Below are 27,641 nucleotides of genomic sequence, written 5' to 3' on the forward strand. Positions count from 1 at the left end.
CTCAAACACTGTATTGACGGAACCTCGGCACTTTCAAGTAGCAATTTTCTGTAGGACAGTGCTTCTGGGAAAGATGGGTTGATATGTTAGTCTGGGAGATGTCTACACAAAGGAGACTGTGAGAACCTGAAAGTGGACAAAATCACTGACAGATTAATGACGGTGAAAAAATTGGGGGTACTGAGCCAAGGAGGTGTACCCACAGTTAGGGAGTGTTGTGCACATAGGGTCTCAAGGGAGTGAGGGGGGTGGAGGAGAATTGGGAGAGAGTTGCAAGAGGAATAAATGGAAACAACATCAAATTAGAAAAGAGGTTACAAGGCAGGTATGGTAAGGAAGGGAGAAGTTTCAATGGCAGGATAGAGGCAGAAGATAGATTGCAAAGAGTTAAGAAGAAAAATGTGATGAAGAAATAGAGGGTCTGAGTATGGATCATTTGTTCAATTTTGTTTCAGCTACAAGATAAATGGAAGCGCCATTGGAACCAGAATAAGTTTTCATTGAAAAGCCCATGCTTATTTGAGGAAGGCAGGCTAGCAGGAGGGGCATGAATCAGAACAGTGTCCCTCAGGAGCTACCTGGGAGTTCACTGGTGTTCAAACCGTGTCAATTTAATGTGGATTCAGTACTAGACGGGATGTGTGCTCAGAGTAGCTAAATGTTTTTATCTTTGGTGACTATAGAGCAAATGCAATTTCCAGCTCCTTGTTCAGGGTTTCACATAGCAGCTTTGTCTAGTTTTTAAAAATCAAACAAAACCCCATTCATTCTGTGGACTCTTGTCCTCGCTTCTCTTCCTGTGAAAATTATCCCCTGAAGTGCATCAGGATCCCAGACCACTATTTCAGGAAAATCTTTGACAAAATGGAACTGATTTTAGAACCAAGAGCTAAATTCTCCTGTGAAATTGCCGGAGATGAGTGTTATCAAAACACGTTATTATGTTTCTTTTGGCAGAAAGACATACTGAATCATTTCTTGACATTTGTCACGATACAAACTCTTCTCCAACTGATATGACAGTTACTAAAAACCATAATATACTCTTGCAAAGCATCAGCAGCAGTGAGGTAAGTTGCTCTCTTTAGAGAAACAAACCAACAAAAAATGAATAACCTACTTCATCTACTGCTTCATTTGTGTTGCTTGAATATTTTATAACAATTATGTACCACAATTATATTAAAAGAAATTTAAAGCACATTAAATAAGACAGTGTTCTTCGAGTTTAATCTCAGAGCAGTAATTAGCTAGTCAACCCTCAGTCTCATGCATTGTGTGTGTATGTGTGTATCTAATACCACAAAATATTGTTGCATCCACACTAAATAACAAAGTGTGGCTTGTCTTTATGGGTGTTAATATGAAAAAGGAGAAGATCATGAATCTGATCATATCAAATCCATCACAGGGTACCACAAAGGAGATGCCTCCTCTTGTCCCTAGTTGCCACTCCCTGCCTGTGATGAATGACTCCACAAATGCCCCTCCTAGTGCAATAACAGTACTAGTAATAAACATTGTGATCCATAGAAAATTGTGGAGTGATACCCAAGACTTAAACAAATTGGTAATAGTACCTTTTGAATTTTTATAAAAATTAACATAGCCCAAGCAGTTAAAAATATTACTACTAAATATTTTATGGATCAGAAAAATATGGCCACAAAATTGTTTATTTTTGAAAGTTAATGAAGTATGGACTATACTATTTATAAATAATAATGAGGAGTTTCGGAGATGGTGGAGTAAACACATTTTATTCCCTTTTTCCTTTCAAAAATCATCCCAAAACAACAAAGAAAATTAAAAAACAAGACATCCTTTTTTAAGCTTTTATTTTGCAATAATTATTGAGTCACAAGAACTTTTAAATAGAGGTCCTTTGTATCCTTCACCAGCTTCCCTCAACGAGAACTATTGTTGTAACTGTAGTACATTGCCAAAACTAGGAAATTGACATTGATGCAATACAATTAACTAACCTACAGACCTTAATTGGATTTCCCTAGTCTTTGCATGTAAGCCTTTCTCTCTCTCTCTCTCTCTTTTCTGTTTGTGTGAGTCTGTGTGCAGAGTTCTATGACCTTTTATCCCCTGAATCACAACAATCAAGATGTAAAACTGTTTTGTCACCATGAAGTAATCCCTTCCTACTGCCCTCTTTTTAACCACACACACCTCCCTTCCCTAACTCCTGGCAACCACTGATCTGTTCTCCATCTCTATAATTTTATTTTCACTTTGAGAATGTCATATAAATGGAATTATCATATATGTAAACTTTTGAGATTGGCTTTTTCTACTCAACATAATGCTCTTGAGTTAGATCCAGGTTGTGTATGTCAATAGTTTCTTTGGATAACTAAGTAGTATTCTACGATACAGATGTTCCACAGTTTATTTAACCACTCACCCATTGAAAGACATTTGGGTTGTTTCCAGTTTGGGGCTATTACAAATAAAGCTACTGTGAAAATTTGTGCACAGATTTTTGTGCACACATATGTTTTCTTTCTCTAAGATACATGCCGAGAGTCCAGTTACTAGGCCATATGTATGTTTAACTTTTAAAAAAGTCAAACAATTTTCCAGAGTGGCTTTACTATTTTATATTCCCACCAGACAGATTCAGTTTCTTTACACCTTTGTCAGCATTTGGTACTGTCAGTATTTTTTTTATTTTAACCATTCTGATAGTTGTATTTTTTTAAAAAAAATATGTCTTTATTGATTTCAGAGAGAGGAAGGGAGAGGGCCAGAGAGATAGAAACATCAATGATAAGAGAGTCATTGATTCGCTGCCTCCTGCACACACCCCACTGGGGATCAAGCCCGCAACCCGGGCATGTGCCCTGACCAGGAATTGAACCTCAGTCTCCTGGATCCTAGGTCGATGCTCATCCACTGAGCCATGCCAGCCGAGCTCATTGTAGTTTTAATTTGTATTTCCCTAAAGACCAATGCTGAACATTTTCTCATATGTTTATTTGCTATCAGCATTGATTGTCTAAGTCTTCCGTCCATTTTCTAATTGGATTATTAATTTTCTTACTGTTGGGTTTAGAGAATTCTTTATATATTCTGAATATATGATTCACAAATATTTTCTGCTCATCAGTAGAAAAACTTGGCTTCCTTATTCACCCTTTTTAAAAACTGATTTTTATTTTTCTATTAAAGTTGATGTACAATAGTGTATTAGTTTCAGGTGTACATCCCAGGGATTAGACATTTATATAACTTAGATGAAGTGATCACTCCAATAAATCAAGTACCCATTAGACACCATACATAGTTACTAGAGTATTATTGACTATATTTCCTATGCTGTACTTTACATCCCCGTGACTCTTTATAACTGGCAGTTTATACTTTTTAATTTCTCCCCCTTTTTCACTCATCCTTCCTAGGCCCCCCATCTTGCAACCATCAAAATATTCTCTATATCTGTGAGTCTGTTTTAGGTCTGCTTGTTCATTTATTTTGGTTTTTAGATTCCACATATAAGTGAAATCATATGGTATTTGTCTTTCTCTGTCTGCCCTATTTTACTCAGCACACTACCCTCTAGGTTCATCCATGTTGTTGCAGATGGCAAGATTTCTTTTTTTTATGGCTGAGTCATATTTTATTGTATATATACAATATATCTTTATCCATTCATCTATTGATGGACACTTATGTTGCTTCCATATCTTGGCTATTGTAAATAATGATGAAGTGAACATAGGGATCCAGATGTCTTTTCAATTTAGTGTTTTGGGTTTCTTTGAATAAATAAACAGAAGTATAATTGTTGAGTTCTTTTTTATCTTTTGTTATAGCCTTTGTTTTAAAGTCTATTTTGTCTGGCATAAGTATTGCTATTCCAGATTATTTCCCCCCCCCCATAAATATCACTTCCCATCCCTCTACTTTCAGTCTGCGTATGTCTTTTGATCTGAAGTGAGTCTCTTGTAGACAGCATATGTAAGAATCTTGTTTGTTATCCATTTAGCTGCCCTATGTCTTTTGATTGGAGCATTTAATCCATTTACATTTAAAGCAATTGTTGACAGATATGTATTTATTGCCATTTTATTGTTCATATTTTTAAAATCTTTTTTCCCCTTATTCTGTTTAAAGAATACCCTTTAACATTTCTTATAATACTGGTTTGGTGGTAATAAACTCCTTTAGCTTTTTCTTGTCTGAGAAGCTCTATATATGTCTTTTGGTTCTAAATGATAGCTTTGCTGGGTAAAGTAACCTTGATTGTAAGTCCTTGTTTTTCATCATTTTGATTATTTCATGTCAATCCCTTCTGGCCTGTAAAGTTTCCATTGAGAAATCAGCTGACAACTTTATGGAAGCTCCCTTGTAGGTAACTAACTGCTTTTCTTTTGCTGCTTTTAAGATTCTCTCTTTGCCTTTAACCTTTGGCATTTTAATTATGATGTGTCTTGGTGTGGCCCTCTTTGGGTTCCTCTTGTTTGGGACTCTGTGTTTCCTGGACTTGTATGTCTACTTTCTTCACTAGGTTGAGGAAGTTTTCCATCATCATTTTTTCAAATAGGTTTTCAATTTCTTGCTCTCTTTCTTCTCTTTTTGGCACCCCCGTGATACAAATATTGATATGCTTGAAGTCCCAGAGGCTCCTTATACTATTTTTACTTTATTTGGATTCTTTTTTTCTTTTTGCTGTTCTGATTGTGTATTTCCTGCTTTCTTATCTTCCAAACCACTGACTTGATCCTCTGCTTTATCTACTGTTGATTCCCTGTAATGTATTCTTCATTTTATTTATTGTATTATTTATTTCTGACTAGTTCTTTATTTTTCCTTAATCCTCACCCAAAGATACATTCACTAATTTTATCTTAGTTATTTTAAAAATATGTTTTTATTGAGTTTTTAGAGAGAGAGGAATGGGAGAGGGAGAGATAGAAACACTGATGAGAGAGAAACATCAACATCGATCAGCTGCCTCCTGCACACTTCCTACTGGGGATCGATCCTGCAACCTGAGCATGTGCCCTGACCAGGAATCAAACCAGTGGCTTCTTGGTACATGGGTAGATGCTCAACCACTGAGCCACACCAGCTGGACCATTCACTGATTTTAGAGAGAGGAAAGGAGAGAGAGAGAGAGAGAGAAAGAAACATTGATCAGCTGTCTCTTGTACATACCCCAACTATGGACCAAATCTGCAACCTAGGCATGTGCCCTGACCAGGAATCGAACCTGAGACTTTTTGGTGCATGGGATGATGCTCCAACTAATGAGCTACCTGGCCAGTGCTCTTTTTTATATTTTCTACTGCCATTTGTATGTTTCCTATCTCTTTGTTGAAGTTCTAAGTTCATCTACTTTTTCCCTAAGTTCCTTGAGCATCATTATAACCATTATTTTGAACTCTATACCTGGTAGTTTGCTTTCCTCTGTTTCATTTAGGTCTTTTTCTGGAGATTTCTCCTATTCTGTAATTTGGGACCTGTTTCTTTGTATCCTCATTTTGGCAACCTCTCTGTGTTTGTTTCTATGTATTAGGTAGAGCTGCTATGTCTCCTGGTCTTGGCAGAGAGATTTTACACAGTAAGTGTCCTGTAAGGCCCAGTGAGTCAGACTCCCCAGTCATCTGAGCTGGGAACTCCAGGTGTGCCCCCACACCCTGTGTGGGCTGTGTATATTCTTCTGGTGTAGTTTCGACTCAATTGTTGTTGGCCCATCACTGGGAGAAATTGACCTCCATGCACCCAGGCAATTGGCTGTGAGGACCGACTGTGACTACAGTGGTGGAGCTGCTGTGCAAGGGCCGACCCCACAGATAGGACTTGCTTCAGTTGGGCTTTGGCGCTTGCTGAGTCCGCCCCTTGAGTCTGTTGTTCATGGAGGTAGTTGAGTTGTGATCCTGCATGGTCTGAAGCTCTTGCCCTGGTGCTCCCCACGTGGTGTAGGCCAAGGCCAGCCACTGCCTGTGCCCTCCCTGGGCCACCTGGCATGAGCTACAGAGCAATATACAGATGGCTGCTACTTGTGCTGGGCTTGAAGATACCCAGGAGAGGGCAAGCTTCAAACCGAGGCTCGAGGGCTAGCGCCGCAATTGCTGGGCCTGGGGCCCCCTAGTGAGAGGCACGGGTCATGCAGAGGCCGGATGCTGCTTGTTTGGGGTTTGTGAACCTTTATGAGATCTTAGGAAGGTTCATAGCATGAACCAAGACAGGCCGTTTGTATGGAAAAACCACTGGAAATGGCTTGGTTGGGCCTGCAATTGGGCGAGGTTTTAGGGGACCAGCAGGGCAGGGTGAATAGCGTGAACCAGGTTGATGAAGACTCAGATATGGCACCTGTCAGCTCTGTTGGGGGATGGTTCAGCAAAGAAACAGTGGCTTCTCACAGCACTTCTGTTTGGGATAAAACTGCCTCTCCAAATCTTATCCCAAAGCCAGACAATTCAGTTCCTCCCTGTATGTCCCTGGTGCCCCAGGCCTGGAGCTAGTGAGTCTGAGTAAGTCTGTGTGGGGGCCCTTTAAACGGAACACAGGGGACTCCAGCAGCCCTCTGTCCACTCAGCGACAATCCCTACTGGTCTTTACAGCCAGAAGTTATGAGGACTTCTCTTCCTGGTACTGGAACCCTGGCCGGAGGCCTGGTATAGGCCGGGACCCCGGGATCCTCAGCGGGGACCCCTGCAGCCGAAATATCCTTCTGGATTTTTATCCATCACACGTGGGTGTGGGACCAGCCTGTTTCACATTTCCGCCCCTCCTAACAGTTTCAGTGGCTTCTTTTTTATATCTTTAGTTAAACGACTTCTGTTCAGCGATTCCAGGTGTTTCTGAGTGATGGTTGTTCTATCGGTTAGTTGTAAGTTTGATGTGGTTGTGGGAGGATGCAAGTATTCCATTTACCTACACCACCATCTTGACCCTTTTAACAGGTCTTTTATGGAACAGAAGTTTTTAATTTTGATGAAAACGAATTTATCTATATCTTTATGGGTCTTAATTTTTTGCTGCTGTTGTTAATCCTTACCCAAGGATACTTTTTCTATTAATTTTTAGAGAGAGTGGAAGGAGGGTAGAAAGAAAGAAAGAGAGAGAGAAATACTGATGCGAGAGAGACACATCGATTGGTTGCCTCTGCATGTGCCCCAAGCCCCAACCAGGGCTGGGTATCAAACCGGCAACCCAGGTATGTGCCCTTGACCGAGAATTGAACCCATGATCCTTTGGCCCACGGGCCGATGCTCTAACCACTGAGCAACACTGGCTAGAGCTGGAGACATTTTTGATGTCACAACCAGGGCGGAGGTGCTACTGGCATCCAGTGGGTAGAGATAGGGGATGCTGCTAAACATCCTGCAATACACAGGAGAGGCCCGCACAGCAAAGAACTATCCAGCCACAAATGTCAATAGTGCTGAGGCTGAGAAACCCTGCTTTGCAGTGGATTTTGTCACAACACTGTAACAGTTGTGTTGTTTTTGGTTACTAATACAACATAGTAATCGAAATAAAATACCTGGAGACCAATCTTTAGAGTGAGTGTCATGGATTAGAAATTGATTAACAAAACACATTTACTTTAAAAGCGTTATGGTATATTTAAGCAATTTTCTTTCTGAAAAGGCAAAAAAATCCCTTCATATTAATACCAGTTTTTTGGTGCAACTTTAAAATATTTGTTGAACTTTCCCTCTATATTTTTTCTTGTTATGGTTGAAGTAACTTTGCACTCATTTCTGAGAGAGAAGCAGGACCCTTTCACTGTTGAATCTGCCTTTTCTTCCCTAGCGCTTTCTCTAGAGTTTCAATTGCAAAACCGAAGGTCATCCATCACTTCTTTTCTTTGAATGAAAGCTCTCTTTTCTTTTTGGTTGCCTGCAATAGGTTTTTATAGTTGACAAATATAAGCAGCTGCCTTGCTTGCAGGATTGTCCCCAGAGGCTCTTTATAGACTCTCCCAGTCTTTTCTCATCTCAGAAGAATCTTCTTTCCAAATTTAATTACGTATGATTTCTATGCCTTTTTCTCTCCTGTCTGTTTAGCATTCTGCTGCTCGTAGATGAGAATGCTGCCCTATTTCTGGTCTATTGTCACCACGTGCATTATTGTCAGTGGTTTCTGAAATTCATTTGTGTCTGGGATGTGCTACGCTAACATTTTCTCTCCACTCACAACCGAGTGTCATTATTTAAATTCCCTTCCTTGTGACACCTGAGCACATGTTAAAGTCTTTCAGATTTAGCATTCTGAAAGGAATTAGAAAATTCTGAGCTGTTTCCATATGAGTCTTCATTTCCATGACAGCCTTCGGGGTGGATATCATTCTCTGCATCCTTTTGTTTGTGATGCTTATGGTTTTTCAGTTTATTCTAAAAAGACATTCTTGTCAGCCACTGGTAGGTAACACACATCTCTTATTCTTTCCTGTGCAAAACTTATAAATTAGGTTTGAGTATCCATCTTTATTGATTTCAGAGAGAGGAAGGGAGAGGGAGAGAGAGAGATGGGAACATCAATGATGAGAGTCATTGACCGGCTGCCTCCTGCACGCCGCCTGCTGGGGATCGAGCCCACAACCCGGGCATGTGCCCTGACTGGGAATCGAACCCCGATTGCCTGGATCCTAGGTCAATGCTCAACCGATGAGCCACACCGGCCAGGCTTGAGCATCCTTTCTCTGAATTTTGCTCATTGTTATTTTCTTTCCTTTCTGGTTTTTGTTGAGATTCTTTGTTTTGAAGTTTTCATGGTAGCAAGAAAGCGGAGTTGTTAAGAGGTCTGGAACCAGGCTTCAGAGTCTGGGTGTGAATCCCGGCTCTACCACTGGCCAGCTATGTGACCTTGGATAAGTAACTAAACTCCTCTGGGCCTCACTGTGAAAAGGGGAAAATAGTTCCTGCCTTTAGAAATGTTGTGAGCATTAAGTTAGCTACTATATGTGGGGTGCAGAGAACAGGGTCAGCACTGTGTAAGTCAATACTAGTTATCGCTATGGATTTTGTAGGGAGGTGTTCCCAAACTCTGCATCTTCCAACTTTTCCTAAAGGACCAACTAATGAATGAACGGAGCAGTTGAAGCTGACATTAATCAACATAGAAGCCTGGTGTGAGAACCAGTTGTATTTTTAACACTTCCAAATGAGGACTGCTATTTTCCAGAGCTTAACATAAAAATTTCATTGAATCATTGTAATTATGCGAAGTGGTAGGAATACATTTTGAGGTCTCATGGAGTGTTGTTTGACTAAGGATCTGAACAAAAACTATATATACTAAAAAAAAATTCAGTGGTCAGTAGGCATCTGAAACTATCTCTGACTTTTCAGCTAATCAAAGTATGAACATTTAAACAACAACAAGACAACCAATTCTATGTATTACATCACTATGAAAAGTGATGGTAACTGATAAGGGGAAGATGGAATGGAACACACCCGTGCACAGCTGGTGAAGCTTTACTTTTAAAGCTTTGTGTGTAAAAAAGCCTTAAAATTTTTCCTACTCTTTGGATCTATAATTCCATATCTAGGAATCTACTCTAAAGAAATAATGCAAAATTAGGGTATTAATTACAAAGATATTCACAGCACTATGTGTAATAGTGGAGAATTAAAAACTGCCTAATAAACATTATAGAGCTTACGTCGTAAGACTCATGGGACTTACGAAGTACTGCTATGACCCTCTGATAGTACTTGGTGAGGGAAAGAAATTTTAAATTGCTGTGTAATTTTTGCTTATATTAAGATATAAAATTATACGATGTAACTCTATATTTAAATTCTTAGGAAAAAGACAAAGGAAATATAATTGTTAACAATGTTTTAAAATGTTAATAACAGTTAACAATGTTTGCTTTTCATTTGTAGGATTATGGGTGATTTTTCTCTTGCTTTTAAAAAAAAAGTATTTTGTATTTCCATACATTCTAAAAAGAGGACACCCCCTCCCCTTTGTAATTGGATTGGAGGAAGAAGAAATTTGCCAGATAGTGGTAGAATTTTTGAAATGCAGAGGAGGGTGAGCATGAAATTGATAACAGTCTAGGATCAGGGTGAACCAGTCCAGGTCTCCCATCTGCCAGTGACAACCAGGACAGTCTGAGTGGGTACCTAACCTTTGCAGGAAAGTAGAAAATACTTTTAAAAGCATGACTTGCTACATAAAGGTAAGCTATGACAACTAAATTAGTATGATTGAATACCTAAAATATTGTTAATGGCAGTATAAATGAGGGTTCTAATTTTATTATTTTCTATGATAATTAAAATGAACAAAGTGAAGAGGAAAAAAAAGATTCCCATGCTCTCTCTTGGCAGAGGCTTTGAGGTAGACCACTTGCTGGTCCGACAGGCACCTGCATTTCGGGCAAAGACTTTTCATCCAACAGTCTCCTTAAATAGTTGGTCACCCACATCAGAGAAGCCAGAGAGCTCATTGTAATACGCTGCTTGGGATGGGATATTGTAACTGCCACTTGCACCTGTCACTGTTCTAGTCATTAAAAGGGGCAAAACCACCAGCAACAACTTCTAATGAAGGAACCTATCAACAACAATGAATTCCAATAAGAAAGCATTTCTTCTTTAGAGAGTTTTTTATAAATCAAGTTGGTTCACAGCCATGTTTTTCGGCATAATGACTACTTTCTGGAGGGTAAAAAGGAAATTTGAGAGGTTGTGTGCCATGATTTTATCAGGAGCCTGGCAGAATGAAACTTTAATTAGCTTTGCTGCCTCCTTTCGGGCTAGGGCCCTATCTGTAGCTTCCATATGGGGCAGGGATTTCCACCCTCAGCATCTGTAAATGATGCCTCAAGGAGGCACATGGAAAAGATCCTGTTCCGTTGGGGTTGCTCACTGTGACTGTGGCCAAAAGATTCTTTCCAGTTACCCGCCCAGATAGACTTTGTGGCAGCTTAGAAGCCTGGGTGTCGACGTGATAAATTATAAAATATTGAATTTCTATGTGTCTATGTGATTTCAGCTTTAATCTTCGTTTTTGATTATGCAATTAATCACGTCCACGTCTGGGTGCTCTGGAGGCAGATACTCTCCCATTATTTTAGTCCTAAATACTTTATCCAATTTAAAAGGAATCCACAGTGTGAAACTTTAGCCTAGAAAAGTCAACATTCACTCTGCCAAAAAATAAAAGGAGCACACTGAACAACCGAGTTCCTACTTTATGATATTTCAGGAGTTTGATCAAGACGATGACTGCAGTCCTTCCATCTTGGTTACCGAAGGAGGAGATTGGAGCGGCGATGGACGAGATTGGCAACCCAGGACAGAAGGTATCTCGGATAATGTGGGTTATTTGGGTTTCTCCCTCATTTCAGAAGTGCTCCATGCAGAACTTTGGAAACACAGAAAAGCACAAAGAGAATGAAAAGCCATTCATAATTCTACCCTTTGGTCCACTCGAATTAGCGAGTCTTGTCCACTTGCTTTGCCAAAGCGAGCATCCCTCGGGTGTCCCTTCTCCTTGTTCTACCCCACGCCATCTCAGCCAGCCACTTTCTGCCCCTTTCCTTTTATTTGGTAATATTTCTCCCGCCCCTGCCTGCCCCATGTCTTTCCTCACAGAATCCTCCATCAGCAACAAGGATCTGTTCCCTTTCATTTGGCCATCCGCTGCTGTCCCAGAGCTCCCGCCTTGAGGGGAAGATAGGGGACTGAACAAGGCCGTAAAGCTCCAAGTCTCAGTCTTTTATTCTATGAGGCCATAAGTCTGGAATTTTCCAGGACAATGACCCATTCCAAATATGTTGCCCTGTCATATCTATAAGTGTCCTTGCGTTGAACAGACCACGAAGTATTTGCAAATTTTCACTTGAGAAAATAGTCACCATAGCATCACATTTGTCTATCCCAATCACCTATAAACTTCTTAAATTAAATGTTTATTCAAACTGCTGCAGTTTCTCTCTGGCAGTTTCCGGCTTCCATTTCTAACACTGCCGGGAAGCCGCCCCCTTGGATGTCTTTTTCCTCTCGTCCTGGGACCCTCCCTCCCTGCAGCAGCGCTAGTCAAGCTGCGGTGTCTCCTCCGGCCCCTTATGCAATGCTGCCCTCTGCTGGGCAGCCTTCTCAGCCTCACTCGTAATCTCCTTTCCCCAGGCTGCAAATAATTTAGCAACATTTAAAATTACTCACACCATGAACCCTGAAAGGCCTAATAAAAATAAACAAATCCTGGTCCCCTTCCAAGCAGTCCTTGAGGTGGGCCTTTGACTTTCAAAGATTCAAAGCCAAGTTCTCAGATGCCCAGTTGTATCCCAATCACCTTCCAAGTGGTTAAATAATTCATTTATTGGGCTCAGTTTGAAGATGACTTGCCACTTGAGGGGCTAGCAATTCTTTTTAAATCGATTTGCAGTATTTCAGGTTTTCATGTAGGAGCCATGGCACTTATTCAGCATCTCCACGAAGCTCTTGTGGCTTTAAGCTTTAGTAACTTGAAGTATGAAAAGAAACATTTATGTTTTTAAATTTTCTTCTCATAGTTGATAAAGTCTTCAGTTGAGCTAGTTACTCTTTTCGGTCACAAAGTCTAAAATAAAAATGTTTGGGGCATTGTTGTGGGTCACATTCATCTTAAATATTAGTACATCTCTTTAAATCCCATTTATGTGTTGTTTCTAACATAGTCCAAGTGGTTAATGTTGAAAGTGCTTCCACGCTTTAGGAAGACCTTATGCATATACCATCAGACTATTTATTCTGTTGTAGATATATACACACTTAATCATTTAGTTTATATCTGCTTGTCCATTGCAGTATTCTATGAAAAGGGAAGCATCACTAAAATACACACAAATATTAATCTCCATGTTTGGATCATTCCCACAGACTTTAACAACTAAGTATTCCCGCACCATGCATTTGCTTTATTATAGGCTTTTACAGATGGTAGTGTGTAAAATACAATTTATAGATTCCAACAAAGATTCCCTCATCTATTTCCTTTGTATAAAAATCTTGCATTCCTCAATCACCTGTTTTCCCAGAACATAACAGATACAAACCTTGTAGACTGGAAATAAAGTGTGTAAAATTGCTCTTTTCATGAGTAATAAGAACCTATTTCCTGAAATTACTGGGCTTAATTTTTTTTTTTAAGATTTTTATTGATCGTTAGAGAGAGAGGAAGGGAAAGTGGGAAAGAGAGAGAAACGTCAGTGTTTTTGATCAGCTGCCTCCTGCGTGCTTCCTACCAGGGATCCCACCCGAAACCTGGGCACGTGCCCTGACCGAGAATTGAACCGGCAACCTTTTGGTGCACAGGACAACACCCAACCAACTGAGCCGCAGAGCCAGGCCTTAATTATTTTATTTATTTTTTATTTTTACTATAGTGTATATCCATCAGGATTCTTAGTTGCAGATAACAGAATCTACTGGAGGTCGGTTAAAAAGGAAGTTTTAAAAGATATTAGAAAGTTCATAGACCATTGAAAAGCCAAAGGAGAAGAGCAGACTGTAGGTTGGATTTTCAGAAAGAATTCTTATAATTACACCTCAAAACCGGCTGCTGCTGCCCCCCGATCATGCTGCCGCTGCCACGACCAGGGAGCTCCGTCCGCAGCCGCCTTGGACTCTCTGCCGCACCGCATCAGCAAAGGGATGCCTGCACTTTATCTTTGATCATGTGACTCACGTGAACCTGTCTCTCAAGTTATTTTTCTGAACTGTAGTGGCAAAGGAGACTGGAAAATGCAGTTTTTGAAAATTCTTTGTTGAGATTTATGATTTAGGAAATTGTCAAAACGTGGCGTGGTTATAAAAATATTTTGAACCTTGATGCCCATCAATTTAAACAGAACAAGCAGAAAAACACAGGAACATGAGACTTTTCAGGAGAAAATAATTTTTCTTTATTGAATGAAGTAGGCTGGGCCAATTTAAAATTTTCATTTTAATAATGGCTTTAACATTACAAATTAGCAATCATTTTCAGGCTTTACAAAGGCCTTTTTTCCATTTTTGAGAAGATTATGTTTCTGCCTACGTGTAAATGTTGCCTTTTAGTTTCTCTACTATAACATTTTTCTGGTGGGGTTAATTTATACCTTCTTGTGTGGGGAGATGCATTCAGAAAGGAGCAAGTGTTTTGTTTTCACCTATGACGGTGCGTCATCTTTCCTGGCCCACTGGGCAGGTTCAGAGGCTCCCAGACCACTCTCAGCATTCAAGGGACAAAAGAGAGAACACACTTGTATATTCCCAGCTGATTTCAGAATCAGCACATTTTATAATTTCTCTTCCCATTTAGGGCCAACAATTTAGGATGGGCTCATTGGCATTTTTTAAGTACATATTTTTTATTGATTGATTTTAGAGAGAAGGGAAGAAAGAGGAGAGAGAGAGATGTGTTGTTCCACTTGTTTATGCATCATTGGTTGATTCTTGTTTGTGCCGTGACCTGGGATAGAACCCGAACCAGTGGTGTCCTGGGATTACGCTCTAACCAACTGAGCTACCTGGCCAGGGCTCGGCCCATCAGCTTTTAACAATTTCTTTAAAAGCAGGTATTTCTTATACTTACTACTGTATCTTTGTTCTTTGGTGTGGAAAAGAAATCAACCAATAAGCAGACTTTTTGAACACATTAAATGTGGTTAAAAACATTCTGGTTTTATTAGTCCTCAGTTTCTGTAAAGATGCAGTCATCCTTAAGAGCATGTCCTCATGAAGACACTGCACCCTCCGTAGCAAAGAACTAACCGCACCTTGCTTTGTCCAGGACATCCTTTCAGTGCAGACAGCGACTGGGAATGGCTGCTGAGTGTTTTTCTTACACTAACACGTCAGCTCGGTGTTTGCCCTCTGGGCCGATTACAGAAATGTTATAAAAGACGTCCCTCTTGCTTTCAAGTACAAGGGTGGCTCTGGGCATGTCACACAGCCTCGTGGGTATCCGATTCTCCGTTTCTCAAATGGAGGGCTCCGATCGGATGGCCTCTAAGTTCTCTCCAGCTCTTTGCAGTAATTCCAAGCCTCTCATTTTGTGTTCACTTAGTGCGGTGATAGGAACTTTGAAAAGTTTTTTAAACAAAAACCACTCAAGAAACTTCATTTTTAGTGACACGTCATCATGGTACCACAAAATATAATATTGAATAACAAAGATAGTAAATACTATTATCATTGTAAACAAAACTTTCCCCTTTAAGAAATGTTTACCGTGTTTCATGCACTAGCCTCATTGATAACACAGCATAAAAACTGAACAATAAAAATGCTTTCGTTATGGTGGTTCTTGTGTATGTGACAGAATACCCAAAGCCCTTTAAAAATAATGAAAACATGATTGTCTGACCACTATGCTGTTCACCTGAAACGAATATAAAATAATAGTGACTATAAACTGTAATTGAAAAATAAAATTTAAAGTTCTTTTTTTAAAAAAACAACCCTTAATTGAGATAATGCTGATAATGATAGCTATTAAGGAACTTTCCCAAGGTCACCCAAGGAGTGGAGGAGGGATGCAGACCTAGATTCACGCCCTGCTCTGTCTTCCCTGTGTACTTTTTTCCTAGCAATTGACCAGTGGAGCTGATTAAAACCAGGCCTCTTCCAGGCTATGCAGCCTGAATAAGCTCTGACAAACCCATGGACAGGGCTGAAAGCTGGGACGAGCCGTGTCCTCCTGGGAGGACACTCCGCCATGCTCCCGCATCGCCATTTGCTCACTTCTGTCACCTCGCTTATCTTGCTGTTCTCTTTGTTTCCTTACTCATCGGCTCTGTGAGGGCCACAGCTGCACCGTGTTTATTTCTACATCTTCAGCACAAGACCTCGGGCTTGGCCTACACACTCAATAAAACTTTGTTGAATGGAAGAAAGGAACGGACAGACAAACCTTAAAGTACAGTCAATTTGGGCGTAACTCACAGCGGTTTTTTAGGTATATTTGTTTAACATGGAATACTGTAAGCAAGCATTGATTCTACAAATTGGAACTTTCTCTTTTAAGGGTTATACTGGGGATCATTCCATGGAATCAGACAGGAAATGACCAAAATGACAAAGTTGAGTAAGCTCCCATGGGAATACATAAATTATCTCATTTAACTCTCACGGCAGTCCTCCAATGTAGGTGTCGTCAGTTACACTTCACAGAAGATAGCTTTGTCTTTCTATCCTCGGGACAACACTGCTCACATAAGACTTTAGTTTACATCTGGAAAGTTTTGTTATACAGTTTTTTGGGGGGTCTTTAAGCAAGCATTTATTTAAGACCTATTATATGCTGGACAGAAAAGATACAATTATGGCTAAACCTCCTGGTTAATTCCATTCTGTAATCATTAAGAATAGATTAGTCAAATAACCAAAAATAAAATACTTCTCTCGGTTACCACTTGAATTCATTCCTTTCTTCTTCTTTCTATTATTGTCACGGGTTTCTTTAGGTGTTGAGATTATCGTTACTTTTCCAAGAGATGTTCATCGCCCCCAAGAGATGAACCAAGAAGATTTAAAAGAAAACAAGTAAGGAATATTCTTTGAAGTGTTAGATTGGAATTTAAGTATGAAATGATGCTTGTATGGCAACCTACATTTTTAGGAAGTCAATCAAAAAGAAGAAAAATATCACCTGAAAGCAGGGCTCATAATAAATATTACTGTGGCACGGCCCAGGTAAATATTTGTGGGCCACCTGGTTTCTACTGCAATAATTCATCTCTGCAGTTGTATTTTGACTGAAGGCATAGGCCATTTGAAAACAAACAGGTGTGGCTATGATTCAATAAAATGACAAAAAACAGACAAAGGTCATGGCTTGCTTTCCCTGCATTGGTGTTGCTTGAAGTGTGGTTCTGTGCTCCTTCTGTTATGGGTCCAGGATGAAGTCAGTATAAACACAAAAATTTAGACACTTAAAAAGTTGTATAGCAATTTTTCAAAGTAATGTTATGTTCATGGATCTGATAATGAAAAAAATGGAGGCTTATTTTGGATTTTCATTTCATTTTTATAGTCATTCACTTTGATAACATTTTACAAAAGTGTCAGTCCACAATGGACTGGAAAATTTAAAAACTGGCCCTTTACCAAAGATAGATTGAGGAGCCCTGGCTAGTTAATTCCTTTGGAGAAGTACAAGGGTGTCCTTGGTCACTCTGCTCAAAATAGGGACTGGGAAAGCCTGAGTGTGGGGTGCAGAGGGCAGAAGGTTCAGGGAACAAAGCTGAAGGGTGGAGAGGTCTTGTCCTTTCAGGAATGCAGCCAACCTGCTCAGCAGCACCATTTGGAAATAGTTCTCCAAATTTCCTAGGAAGCCAGGCTAGACTGACAACCAGGGATCCAGAAGACATGGGGAGTGAGTTTTAAATTAAGCCATTTCCTCCTCCTTTTAGTCAGATAACCTCAGAGCATCAGGAATGGGCACAAGCACATTCTGTTCCACTTCCACATGAAACTGAGATGATGGACTTCAGAACAAAGATGCCAACCACACAGCCTTTACTCCTGAACACAGAGGAGAGCTCCAAGGAGTCCTGCAATGAGAACCTGGGCTTCTTGTTGCCAAGACCTTGCTTAGAACCCAACATCTCCAAGTCTGTAGCCAGAGAAGATGCGCCTCACTTTTCGAAAGGCCAGCAGAGAAAATCTGGAGGTGAGTCCATTTAAATGCAGGGATTCCTTTATTCTTAGTTTAACACATGTTTGTTTATCTTTTTCTTGAGTGTTTGAAAATCTTTCTGGCGAACTCATGTTTGGTTGATGTTTATCTGTGGGAATCTTGGAGCCCACACCGAGGATGCTTTCCTGCAGGATATGAGTTTGCCGCTCTATCCAGCCCAAGACTCATGTATGAGGTAGCAGCCCTCAGGCCAGCATTTCCCCTCAGGGCAATGCTATCTTTGCTATTTGCTTACTGCTGTCCTGGACCAATGCACCAACCACCTGGGACAAACCTGTAATCCAAAAAGCTACATTTATTGGCTTATTGCAGTGAGGGAGATGGCACATCATGGGAACTGTGAGGCATCTCACCAAACAAAGGAAAAAAATAAAATTATAAGAATTAGGGAGATGGGTAGAGCTTAAGTGAAATTTAAATAAAGCAGTATTTATTATAATTAAAGTTTCTTATTGTGGCAAAATGTATATAACTTAAAAGTTACTATTTTAACTATTGAAGTGTACAGTTTAGTGGCATTAAGTACATTCACACTGTGCAGCCATCACCACCATCCATCCCCAGAATTCAGGAAAGACGGATGAGCAAATATAAAAAACAGAAGTACGAATAGCATTGCAAGACCAATTCTTCTAGCATGTACTTCCATATTTCTAAATAACATCTTCATCATGATTTTGTTTGATTGCTCAATTTAGACCTAATCTGTTAGATTTTAACACTTTTACCTTACTCTCCTCACACATGGGAAATCCCCAATCTTCTCAGCCTTCGTGTTGAAAAGAATTCAACATTCAATGTGTCCATTTTTGTGACTGGGCAAAGGACTGTTACAGCCGAGCTCACTAGCGCGCTGCGGTTTCGTTCCCTTTCCTCTGAGACCTGGTGTTGGTTCCAGTGTCATGAATGCCTCAGTCCAGGATTCCTCACCCTGTAACCGCTCCCAGTTCATTCCCATCCTGGCTGATGGACTGGAAAATGCGCCTCAGTTCAGGGGCCTGCACGCCAGGCCTCCTGTTGGTCAGCGTTGTTTCGGAGAAGCTGCTCCTGGAGCCCTGGGCCCTCGGGCCCTCTGAGCAGCTGTCTGTCTGGGCGTCCCTCGCTGTCCTCTGGAAGGTTGCCTCGGCATCCAGCTGCGTTGGGTGCTGGTGTCCCCGGCACTCAGGGTCCTCCTCGGTTTACTCCCCAGGTTCAGCAAGTGCATGTCCAGGGGCCTCCTGAGGACGCGTTGAGGATGGTTGTGCATGGTCCCCAGGTCCTCTGAGCTCTGCTTTCTTCCCGTGGCCGTATTCCCTGCCTTTCCGCACTGGAGGCGCTGCTCACATAGCCTGGGGCTTTGGCCAGCTGTCTGTACCTAGAAGGCAGCGCTAAATGTGTGGAGCGCCCAGGGCCTTGCGGAAGGGACAGTGGGCCTAGGTCGTGTCTCGGGGCGCACAGCTCTGCTCTCCTCACGGCGGTTTCCCTCGAGAGGGAGTGGGGAGCATTGAGGCCCCTGCCTGCCTGTGCAAGGCTGGGCTTCGCCTGCCAGGCGTCGGTTTTCATTCTACCCTCCTGTTTTCACGGTGGCACCCGCATCTGCTCGCAGCTGCACCTCGCTCCTGGGCATCTTTGTTTCAAGCTCTACAGAGGGCCAGCCTCCAGCCATCAGCCAGGACGGAGAAGAGCGGGGGCTGGGAGCCTCCTCTGCCTCCTGCCCGGCCCAGCGGGCCCTGCCCTCGGGGCTGCCCGCGCCGTCGGGGCGCTCCTGGCTCCTGGCTCCTCGCTGAGGTCTGCCCCCTGCAGGCCCGGAGCGGCCTGGAGACTGCAGATGGGTAGTCAGTTACTATCGGTCGCACCGTCTCCCTGCCCCAAGTTTTGTTGGCGTTGCTCACCTGCTCTTCTATCCTCTGGGTTTTCGTTGTTCTTACACATTTTAAAATTCCTTTACTGCCCTTTTAGTGAGGTTTGTGAAGACAGTGGAGAAAAGCATGTTCTCTCTTTTCACTGGAATTCTATGTACATTTTAAAAGGCTTCCAAATTACCCACCAGAAAGACCTAGTGTCTGCTTCTGGCCAGAAGTGTTTGAGTGCCTCCCCACCTCGGGTCATTCCTACCAATGCTGGGTCCCATTTATCCAAATGCTTATAATAATACCCGAGAGCTGTTTTTTAAAACTCAGGAAGTTATACATATGCACCCAACTATAAATTATATTCATTTGTATTTCTGGTATTAACGTGTAGAATCTTCCCAGCAGAAAGATCTCTACCTCTAGAATATGACCTCTGTGAGGGCAAGGGTTTTGTCTTTGTGGTTCACAGTTATAGTGCCATCTCCTGGGACAGTGTTGGCCACTCAGCAGGCACTTGGTATTTGTTGAATAAGTGCATAAAGAATTGGGGGGAGGTGCCCTGGCCAGCTGTGACCCTCCAGTTGGGATCCTCATCTAGGTGACCATTTTTCATCGAGAATGGCTTCTTTACCTGTTACATCTTAGGTCTGTTTCTAAGTAAAATTTTGAAATGGTAGTTGTGGCTAAAATGGACCCATAGACCTATTTTGTTCAGCCTTCAAAGCACTTTAAAAAAGGGGGGGGGGTAGGCGGCCAGGCGTGGCTCAGCAGTTGAGCACTGACCTAGGATCCAGGCAATTGGGGTTTGATTCCCGGTCAGGGCACATTCCCAGGTTGCGGGCTACAGCTGATCAATGACTTTCTCATCATTGATGTTTCTCTCTCTCTCTTCCTCTCCTTTCCTCTCTCTGAAATCAATAAAGATATTTTTTTAAAAAGGGGGTGGGGTGGGAAGGAGATGCCATGTAAAGTCTCCAGCTTTCTGGCTTCTCTTGACAATTGGAGATCTCACAGTGATGGATTACCCATCTGGAAGGACAACATCAACTAGGACTTGGCAATGGATGTCCCTTAAGTTGGGGCACATGATTTCTGTCTACCCCTGTCCCCACCTGTCCCTGCTCTGACCCTGGACACACTGGCACTTTTGGCTTCAGCTTTAAGCTGTGGTGGTGGGTAGGGTTTGGGGCCCACTCTTACTTTTTTGTAAGAAGACAACTGGGTTTACACTACCTGGTAAATCCCACCTCCCCCTCCATACACCTCCCCTTCAGAAATCATGATGTATTCCGAGTTTGAGTTCAAATGATGATTGGGAGAGAATGATACATGAATATTTTCACATTTCTGCACAGTCCAGGCTTTCTGAGTAAAAAGCACTAGGAAACTAGGCTAAAAGATGATTGAAAATTAAACATGTTTTAGAAATGAGAGATGTTGTCTTGTTCCAGAGAGATTCAGAGGCTTCTTTCCTCAGGAGCTGTTTGCTTACATTCTAGGGTAATAAAACCCAGAGACACATTTCTGCCTCCTCCTGGAGACATTTGCTTACATTTCATAGTAAAGATCTGTCTTTCTTAGGAGAGAAAGGTGGGTAAAGTGCCAAACACTCTATATAAACTCTGAATCTCATAATTCCTGTGTTCATTCCTGTGGTGCAGCCCCACTACATGTACAGGTAAACATCTGGCTCTCGGCGCGTTCCCTGTAAAACTGGGGTGTTGGCAGCTGGTGCGGTGATGCCCTGTGAGTAATAACGGCTCTGTTCTCTGATCCAGAGATCTCGTGTTTCCTGCCAGAATGTAATTATAAATATATATATATATATCAATATATATCTATATATCTATATATTGATATATATATATCTATATATCTATATATTGATATATATATATATATCTACAAAATCATAGCATACCCACCGCCACATGGATTACACCTGAAATAACTCTTTTTTTTATTTTTTATTTTTATTGATTGATTTTAGAGAGAGAAGAAGGGAGAGAGAAGGAGGGAGAGAGAGAAACATCAATCTGTTGTTCCACTTATTGATTCATTCATGGGCTGATTCTTGTATGTGCCCTCACTGAGGATCCAACCCACAACCTTGGCATATCGGGACAAAGCTCTATTACTAAGAATATCTAAATTTTATTATTTTTTTCTTGTTATAGAGTTTTCTACCTCTGATATGAAGTACAGTAGCCGAAGAACTGAGGTATGATTAATTAGTTTTAGTGTCATTGAATACACCTAAGAACATTTGTTGTTAGAGACAAACTTTATCAAAGAACTCAGAACCAAACTCCTCAGCTATTATTTCTTAGAAAAAAAGCAACAACTCACATATAGTTTATAGAGTAGCAAATAATTTCTGGGAAAATTGCAGTTCTCTCAACTGTCTAACTCTCCTGTATCCAGGAGCCTTTGAGAAAATGCCTAGCTGCTGCTTATTGTTGTAAAAGGAGTTTATTGGCCTAAAAAAAAAAAAAAGGCTGCTCTTAGGGACATGGTTAAACACTAGGAGAATCTGTCTTTATTTCCTGTTATTTTTGAGAGATGGGAGAAAATCATCTAGGCAATAAAACTGGGAGATTACACTGAATCTCACCTGATTCTAAAGCTTAAGTTTCTAGTGTCAGGATCCTTTTCTTTTCCTTTCTTCTTACACACAGGTGGCAACAGAATGAAAATGAAACACATAGCTCTCAATTACCACCCAAGATCCAGCCCATAAATATTCTGACATAATTAAGTATTAAATCTGTATACACAGGGAAAGGTCTCAATGAAAAGAAGCATAAAGAGTTTATAGCTTAATGACCTGAAAGCTGAATATTACATATTGGGTTACACTGACCTCTAGAGGTTGATAAAAGCAAAAACTAGCTTAGTTTGAAACGACTTGGAGGGCAAAGGAGAATTAAAATCCATCAGAGTTGCTAACTTTCAAGGGGATAGTGAGGCACATTTAAAAGCCACCTTCAACAGAACAGATCAGCAAAAACAATGAAGAGTAGCTGTGTTCTGGATACAAATTATGAGTTAGTCTGTAACTCATTAGTAAAATCAATGTAAACAGCAATTTTAAGCTGTTCTAAGTGGGGATTGAAAAAATCTTACATCACCGGATAAAGGAAGTGAATGAATTAGCTAAAGAACATATATGCATAGCCCATGGATACAGACAGCAGTGTGGGGAGAGTCCAGCGAGTGGGGTAGGGCCTGGGGGGAGGTCGATAAGGGCATGGGGGACATCTTGCAATAGTGTCAACAATAATAAATGATAGATGATAGATGATAGATAGATAGATAGATAGATAGATAGATAGATAGATAGATAGATAGATAGATAGATAGATAGATGATAGATAGGTAGATGATAGATAGATAGATAGATGATAGATAGATAGATAGATAGATAGATAGATAGATAGATAGATAGATAGATAGATAGATGATAGATAGATAGATAGATAGATAGATAGATAGATAGATAGACAGACAGACAGACAGACAGACAGATAGATAGATAGATAGATAGATAGATAGATAGATAGATAGATAGAATCAATTAAAATTTTTAAAAAATCTAAGATCAATTCTTTGGAAAACAAAAGGAAAGAGAAGAGAAATAAAATGTCTCATCTTATATTTTTAATGTTTACATTATAGGGCCCTTCTTTTAAATGTGTAACCATGAATCTTTATGATAATCTTGGTTTTTAAAAGTATTATTTTACCTTGGTTCTAAAAACAAACACTGGGAATGAGCTTTTAGTTTTTAAATTTGTGATCTCAAGAATAGCTCTGTGCTTCCTAAGTACAAGGCCCTCCTAAAGAGAATCTTAGAATCTCTTCAAATTACTTTTTTATTTATTTACTTACTTATTTTTAACTCTCACCCGAGGATATTTTTTCCATTGCTTTTCAGAGAGAGTGGAAGGGGGAAAGAGAGAGAAACATCGATGTAAGACACGTCGATTGGTTGCCTCCCACATGGGCCCTGACCAGGGCGGGGATTAGGCCTGCAACTGAGGTACATGCCCTTGGTTGGAATTGAAGCTGGGACCCTTCAGTCCGCGGGCCAATGCTCTAACCACTGAGAAAACTGGCCAGGGCTCTTCAAATTACTTTAAACCAGTTAACGTGATAAGCATATATGTTTCTGCATTCATTAGCTTTTTCTCTCTTTCCTTTTAGTTCCCTCTGCCACCACTGTCACTCTTGCCCATGAGACATGGTCTTCTTACTATCCCCCCAAATCACAAGGATCAAAAAGAGAGAGAAATAAATATCCCAAGTCTTGTATCTTTTGTGCCTAAGCTCTCAGAGCTGGTTACTCGATCTGATGAGTTTAGGCCATCAAACAAGCAACCAGAAGGCTCATTCAAGGTGTTTGTGGATCAGACTCTCAGGTCCTCTGATAGGTCTATTTGGTCCAGAAACATGTGCTCTTTTTGGAAGGCTAACCATCACAGACAACACCTGGAGATGGAGGCAAATAGGAAGCCTAAGGAGATGGAAGGAAGTGACAAAATTCAAATCTCTCACTTTGAAAAAAGTGACTCTTTGGTGTCCTTTGAGAATTTTAAGGAAGGCAATTTTCCTGCAGACAGGGAAGTGGATATCGACTGCCATGGTAGTGAAATGAGGAGAGCAAAAGAAGACAGCTTGCAATATCTTTCATCAGGAAAGACAGAGGGTTCTGTAGTCAGAAATTGTGAGTACAATTCAGACGCTGGATGTACCAAGCCAATCAAGTTCCAAGAAGCCCAGCATTCAGAAATAACTCTAAGCAAGGATGAAGAGACTGGAAATGATAAAGGTGATTCAAAAAGTGCTTTGGCACTTAAAGGTGAAGAAATTGAGCCAAATCATATTTTAGAAGAGTTTACTGTACTTAAAAGTTTGTCCAATGTAATTCCTGACAGCCCCATTGAAAAGCTGCCGGGAGGTCATAACAACATGGAGACAAATATAAAAATATCAATAGCAGAGGCAACCAAGCCAGAAATGAATGGGATAGTGCCTCTTATCCACATCACTTTCCCTGGAGACGAGACTCCCAAGGGACCAGCAGTAGCCAAACCAAGCCTCCAAAAAAGAAAGGGCACCCTTCATAATACCTATAGCTTCAACATACTTGCACACCAAGAAAATGACAGGCAGAAGATGGAAACCCAAAGAAATAAGTTAGATTCAAAATCCAAGACCAGTAACAGGACACCTCAGAATTTCATGATTTCCATGAAAGATTCCATTAAGCCTACCATGCATAAAACCAGCATAAAAACGCAAGTTTTCCCTTCTTTGGGGCTTGTTGACCCGAGACCTCAGCAATCACTCAAGTTTCAAAGGAGAATACCACAGACAGAAAAGAAACAATCAACTTACCGGGCTCTGAAGCCTAAAAAGCAATCATTTCCTTGCATCTGTAAAAATCCAGGAATAAAAAAATCTTCAGTTCCTCTCCCTGTTCAACCAACAGAGCCCAGACTAAATGATCTAGATCTTAAGTATAGTGATATGTTCAAAGAAATCAATTCAACTGCTAATGGACCTGGAATCTATGAAATGTTTGGGACCCCTGTTTATTGTCACATGAGAGAGTCTGAAAGGTATGAAAACAAATATTACCAAGAGATATGTTCAGCTCCATCAGGCAGATGTATCACCGGTAAATGTCGATCTTCACACAGTGAGAGGAGTAGCAACAGCAGAACAAAACCTCCTCAGAAAAGACCACATGTTAAACCCCCAAAGGCTTTACTTGGAAATAAACACAAACACAAACGTTTAATTTCCAAAGAAAAGGGTTGCAAGGCTGTAGGTAGCAATCTACAAGACTTTGAAAATGGTGGTGGTATTTCAGAACCAGAGTGGCAGATGAAGCCTTCGGGAAATGATTTTCTGTTTTCCAAAGATGAAGTCCAGCCCATGAACTTTGCTCAGACTCATGAGCAGTCCATTGAACAGGACAAATTCCTTCCTGCCTCAGATTTGTCCATTGTTGAAGAAGTCTCTATGGAAGAGTCTGCCGACGAAGGAGACATTTCTAACAATCACATACTTGCCACGAGCCTCAGAGATCTGCATGAGCTTGAAGAGCTACATCACCAGACCTTGCTTTTCCTTTCAGAAAACAGCAGGCCAGTGCCCAGTGAGAAGAGTTTGAACAAGCATGTACCACAAGAAAAGCAGAATACGGTATCTCTTGGTAAAATAAATGCCAACCAAATTTTAATGAATGATGTAGAATTTGACAGTTTGATAGGTAAGTCTGAAACACTTATGAATTGCTCTTTCAAAGAGAAACAAGGAAGCGCATCTTCCCAAGCATATCAACATTGGGCACATTCTTTTGACCATGGTAGTTTAGCTAATAAGTCAGTTACACATCAGATGTTTGGAAAAACTTTAAATGAAGCAAATTCAATTTCCCAAGACATTCTTGACTCTATAAAGAGCGAAGAATTGACAGATGAACTATTAGGTTGTCTAGCTGCAGAACTATTAGCTCTTGATGAGAAAGATAACAACTCTTGTCAGAAAATGGCAAAGGAAACAGATCCTGAAAACCTACATCTTGTCTTCGGTGAGAGAGGTAATACCATGCAAGACTTGGGTGGAGAGACAACAAATGTCAAAATACAGGTTGGTATAATTAGAATCAGTGATTTAATTGGGGTGGGAGAGGACCCCAGAGACAATCTGGCTCAAACCCCTTATTTTCAAATAAGGAATCAGAGATCCTAAACAATTAGATAGTTGTGTCCAGGTCTCATTGTTAGGTTGCAAGTTTGGAATCCAGGTCCCTGACTCTCAGGCTAAAATGTTCTCATCATGCTGCTTTACTTCTGGAATTTCATTGGCCTGACACTACAATGGAAACATTTGGGGTATGTTAATAAGGCAAAACTACTTATTTAAAGAGGTCAGTATTTTATAGTGATGGTTTTCAATCAACAAATAGCAGCAGCGAGATAATTATGGGTAAAGCATTGGTCTCTGGTGTGTGAGTAGAAAGAAATTAACATGGTCCTGGAGTGGCTCACCATCTAGTTCACTAGTTCACCACGAAAATATTGGTGATGGCTACTGTGTCTCTGGCACTGGGCTAAGAACGAGAGACATGTTGGAATGGGTACAACATGTTCTCAAGGAAGCATACGCCATGATCTTGAAAATAATTTTTTTTAATGTTTGGCATGGGACTGGGGGCACAGAGTGTCAACAGGTAGTTGGGTTTGTTTGTTTGTTTAGTTCTCACTGAAGTGCGTGAGCCCACGTTTCTGTTCTCAAATTTTAGAGACAGAAACAGTAGGTTTAGCTGAAATATTACTCATTGAGAGTTAACTCAGATTATGTCACGCTATACCAGGATCTAGAATATTATTTTAAATAGTCGATCAGAGCAATACACTCGATAAATAACTATATCAAACTGGGTTTATGGGGAACTTACCATGCCTGAGCGAAGTGCGACATGCTGCTTCCTTTGCATGCTTTGTAACAGCTCTGTGAGATAAGCTCCAGAGGCGCTGTGTTGCGGTCCCCATGCTGCAGATGAGGAAGCTGAAGTGTAGAAAATCACCCAGTTAGTGAACGGTGGGGCCAGGCATTCTGACTCCAGCCTCACACCTTTAATCGTGTCCTAAAAGGCCAGCTCTGCCTTCCTGGTGATCTTGGTCTCCGCTGGGAAGAAGGGAGTGATTCAGAGAGGCCTTCAGGCTGGGTGGGAAATAGGGGTATGTATGTGCCGGTGTGTCTGAGATGGGTCTACCACTCTGCCATTTCAAACTGAAGAAAAGCTAACAAGCTGGTAAATAGAATCAGTCATAACCCCACCTTGAAATCATGGAGTCAAAAACTGACCTTTTGTGACCTTTTCTTTTTCATGCAGTCCTTAAATTTCAGTTTGGATAGAGAAACGTGAGAGAATGGGGAGGAGGAACCCAGATGGCCCTTTGGCGGCATGCATGCTCCTTTGTGAGGAAGGTGATCCTACAGGAGGCTTGTTCATAAAGGGCCTTTGCCATGCCTCTGCATCACCATCATCATTTTTTTTTAAGGACTTGTAAAGGAGACCAAATGCTTTGTTAAGCATTTTTGGTCATGATCAACCAGTTGGAAAACATGGTCTAAATTCTACAA

The 27,641-nt window shown here is 40.9% G+C and overlaps 1 protein-coding gene across 5 annotated transcripts in view; it reads left to right on the top strand.

The window, feature by feature from the left end:
* The window catches only part of MAP3K19 (mitogen-activated protein kinase kinase kinase 19), a 43,936-nt gene that overhangs the window by 12,855 nt on the left and 3,440 nt on the right, over nucleotides 1-27,641 (top strand). For 3 of the 5 annotated variants that reach the window (XM_016206241.2, XM_016206243.2, XM_016206242.2), the window contains exons 2-6: nucleotides 958-1,070; nucleotides 11,191-11,287; nucleotides 16,415-16,493; nucleotides 17,363-17,622; nucleotides 21,659-21,702. In XM_016206241.2, coding sequence (XP_016061727.2) covers nucleotides 958-1,070; nucleotides 11,191-11,287; nucleotides 16,415-16,493; nucleotides 17,363-17,622; nucleotides 21,659-21,702 — 593 coding nt within the window. Of the gene's footprint in view, nucleotides 1-957; nucleotides 1,071-11,190; nucleotides 11,288-16,414; nucleotides 16,494-17,362; nucleotides 17,623-21,658; nucleotides 21,703-23,687; nucleotides 26,142-27,641 lie in introns of all 5 variants that reach the window. The other 2 variants (XM_016206239.2, XM_016206240.2) reach the window with 2 other exon arrangements.

The sequence above is a fragment of the Miniopterus natalensis genome, chromosome 8 (genome assembly GCF_054644295.1).
Source record: "Miniopterus natalensis isolate mMinNat1 chromosome 8, mMinNat1.hap1, whole genome shotgun sequence".
NCBI lineage: Eukaryota > Metazoa > Chordata > Mammalia > Chiroptera > Miniopteridae > Miniopterus > Miniopterus natalensis.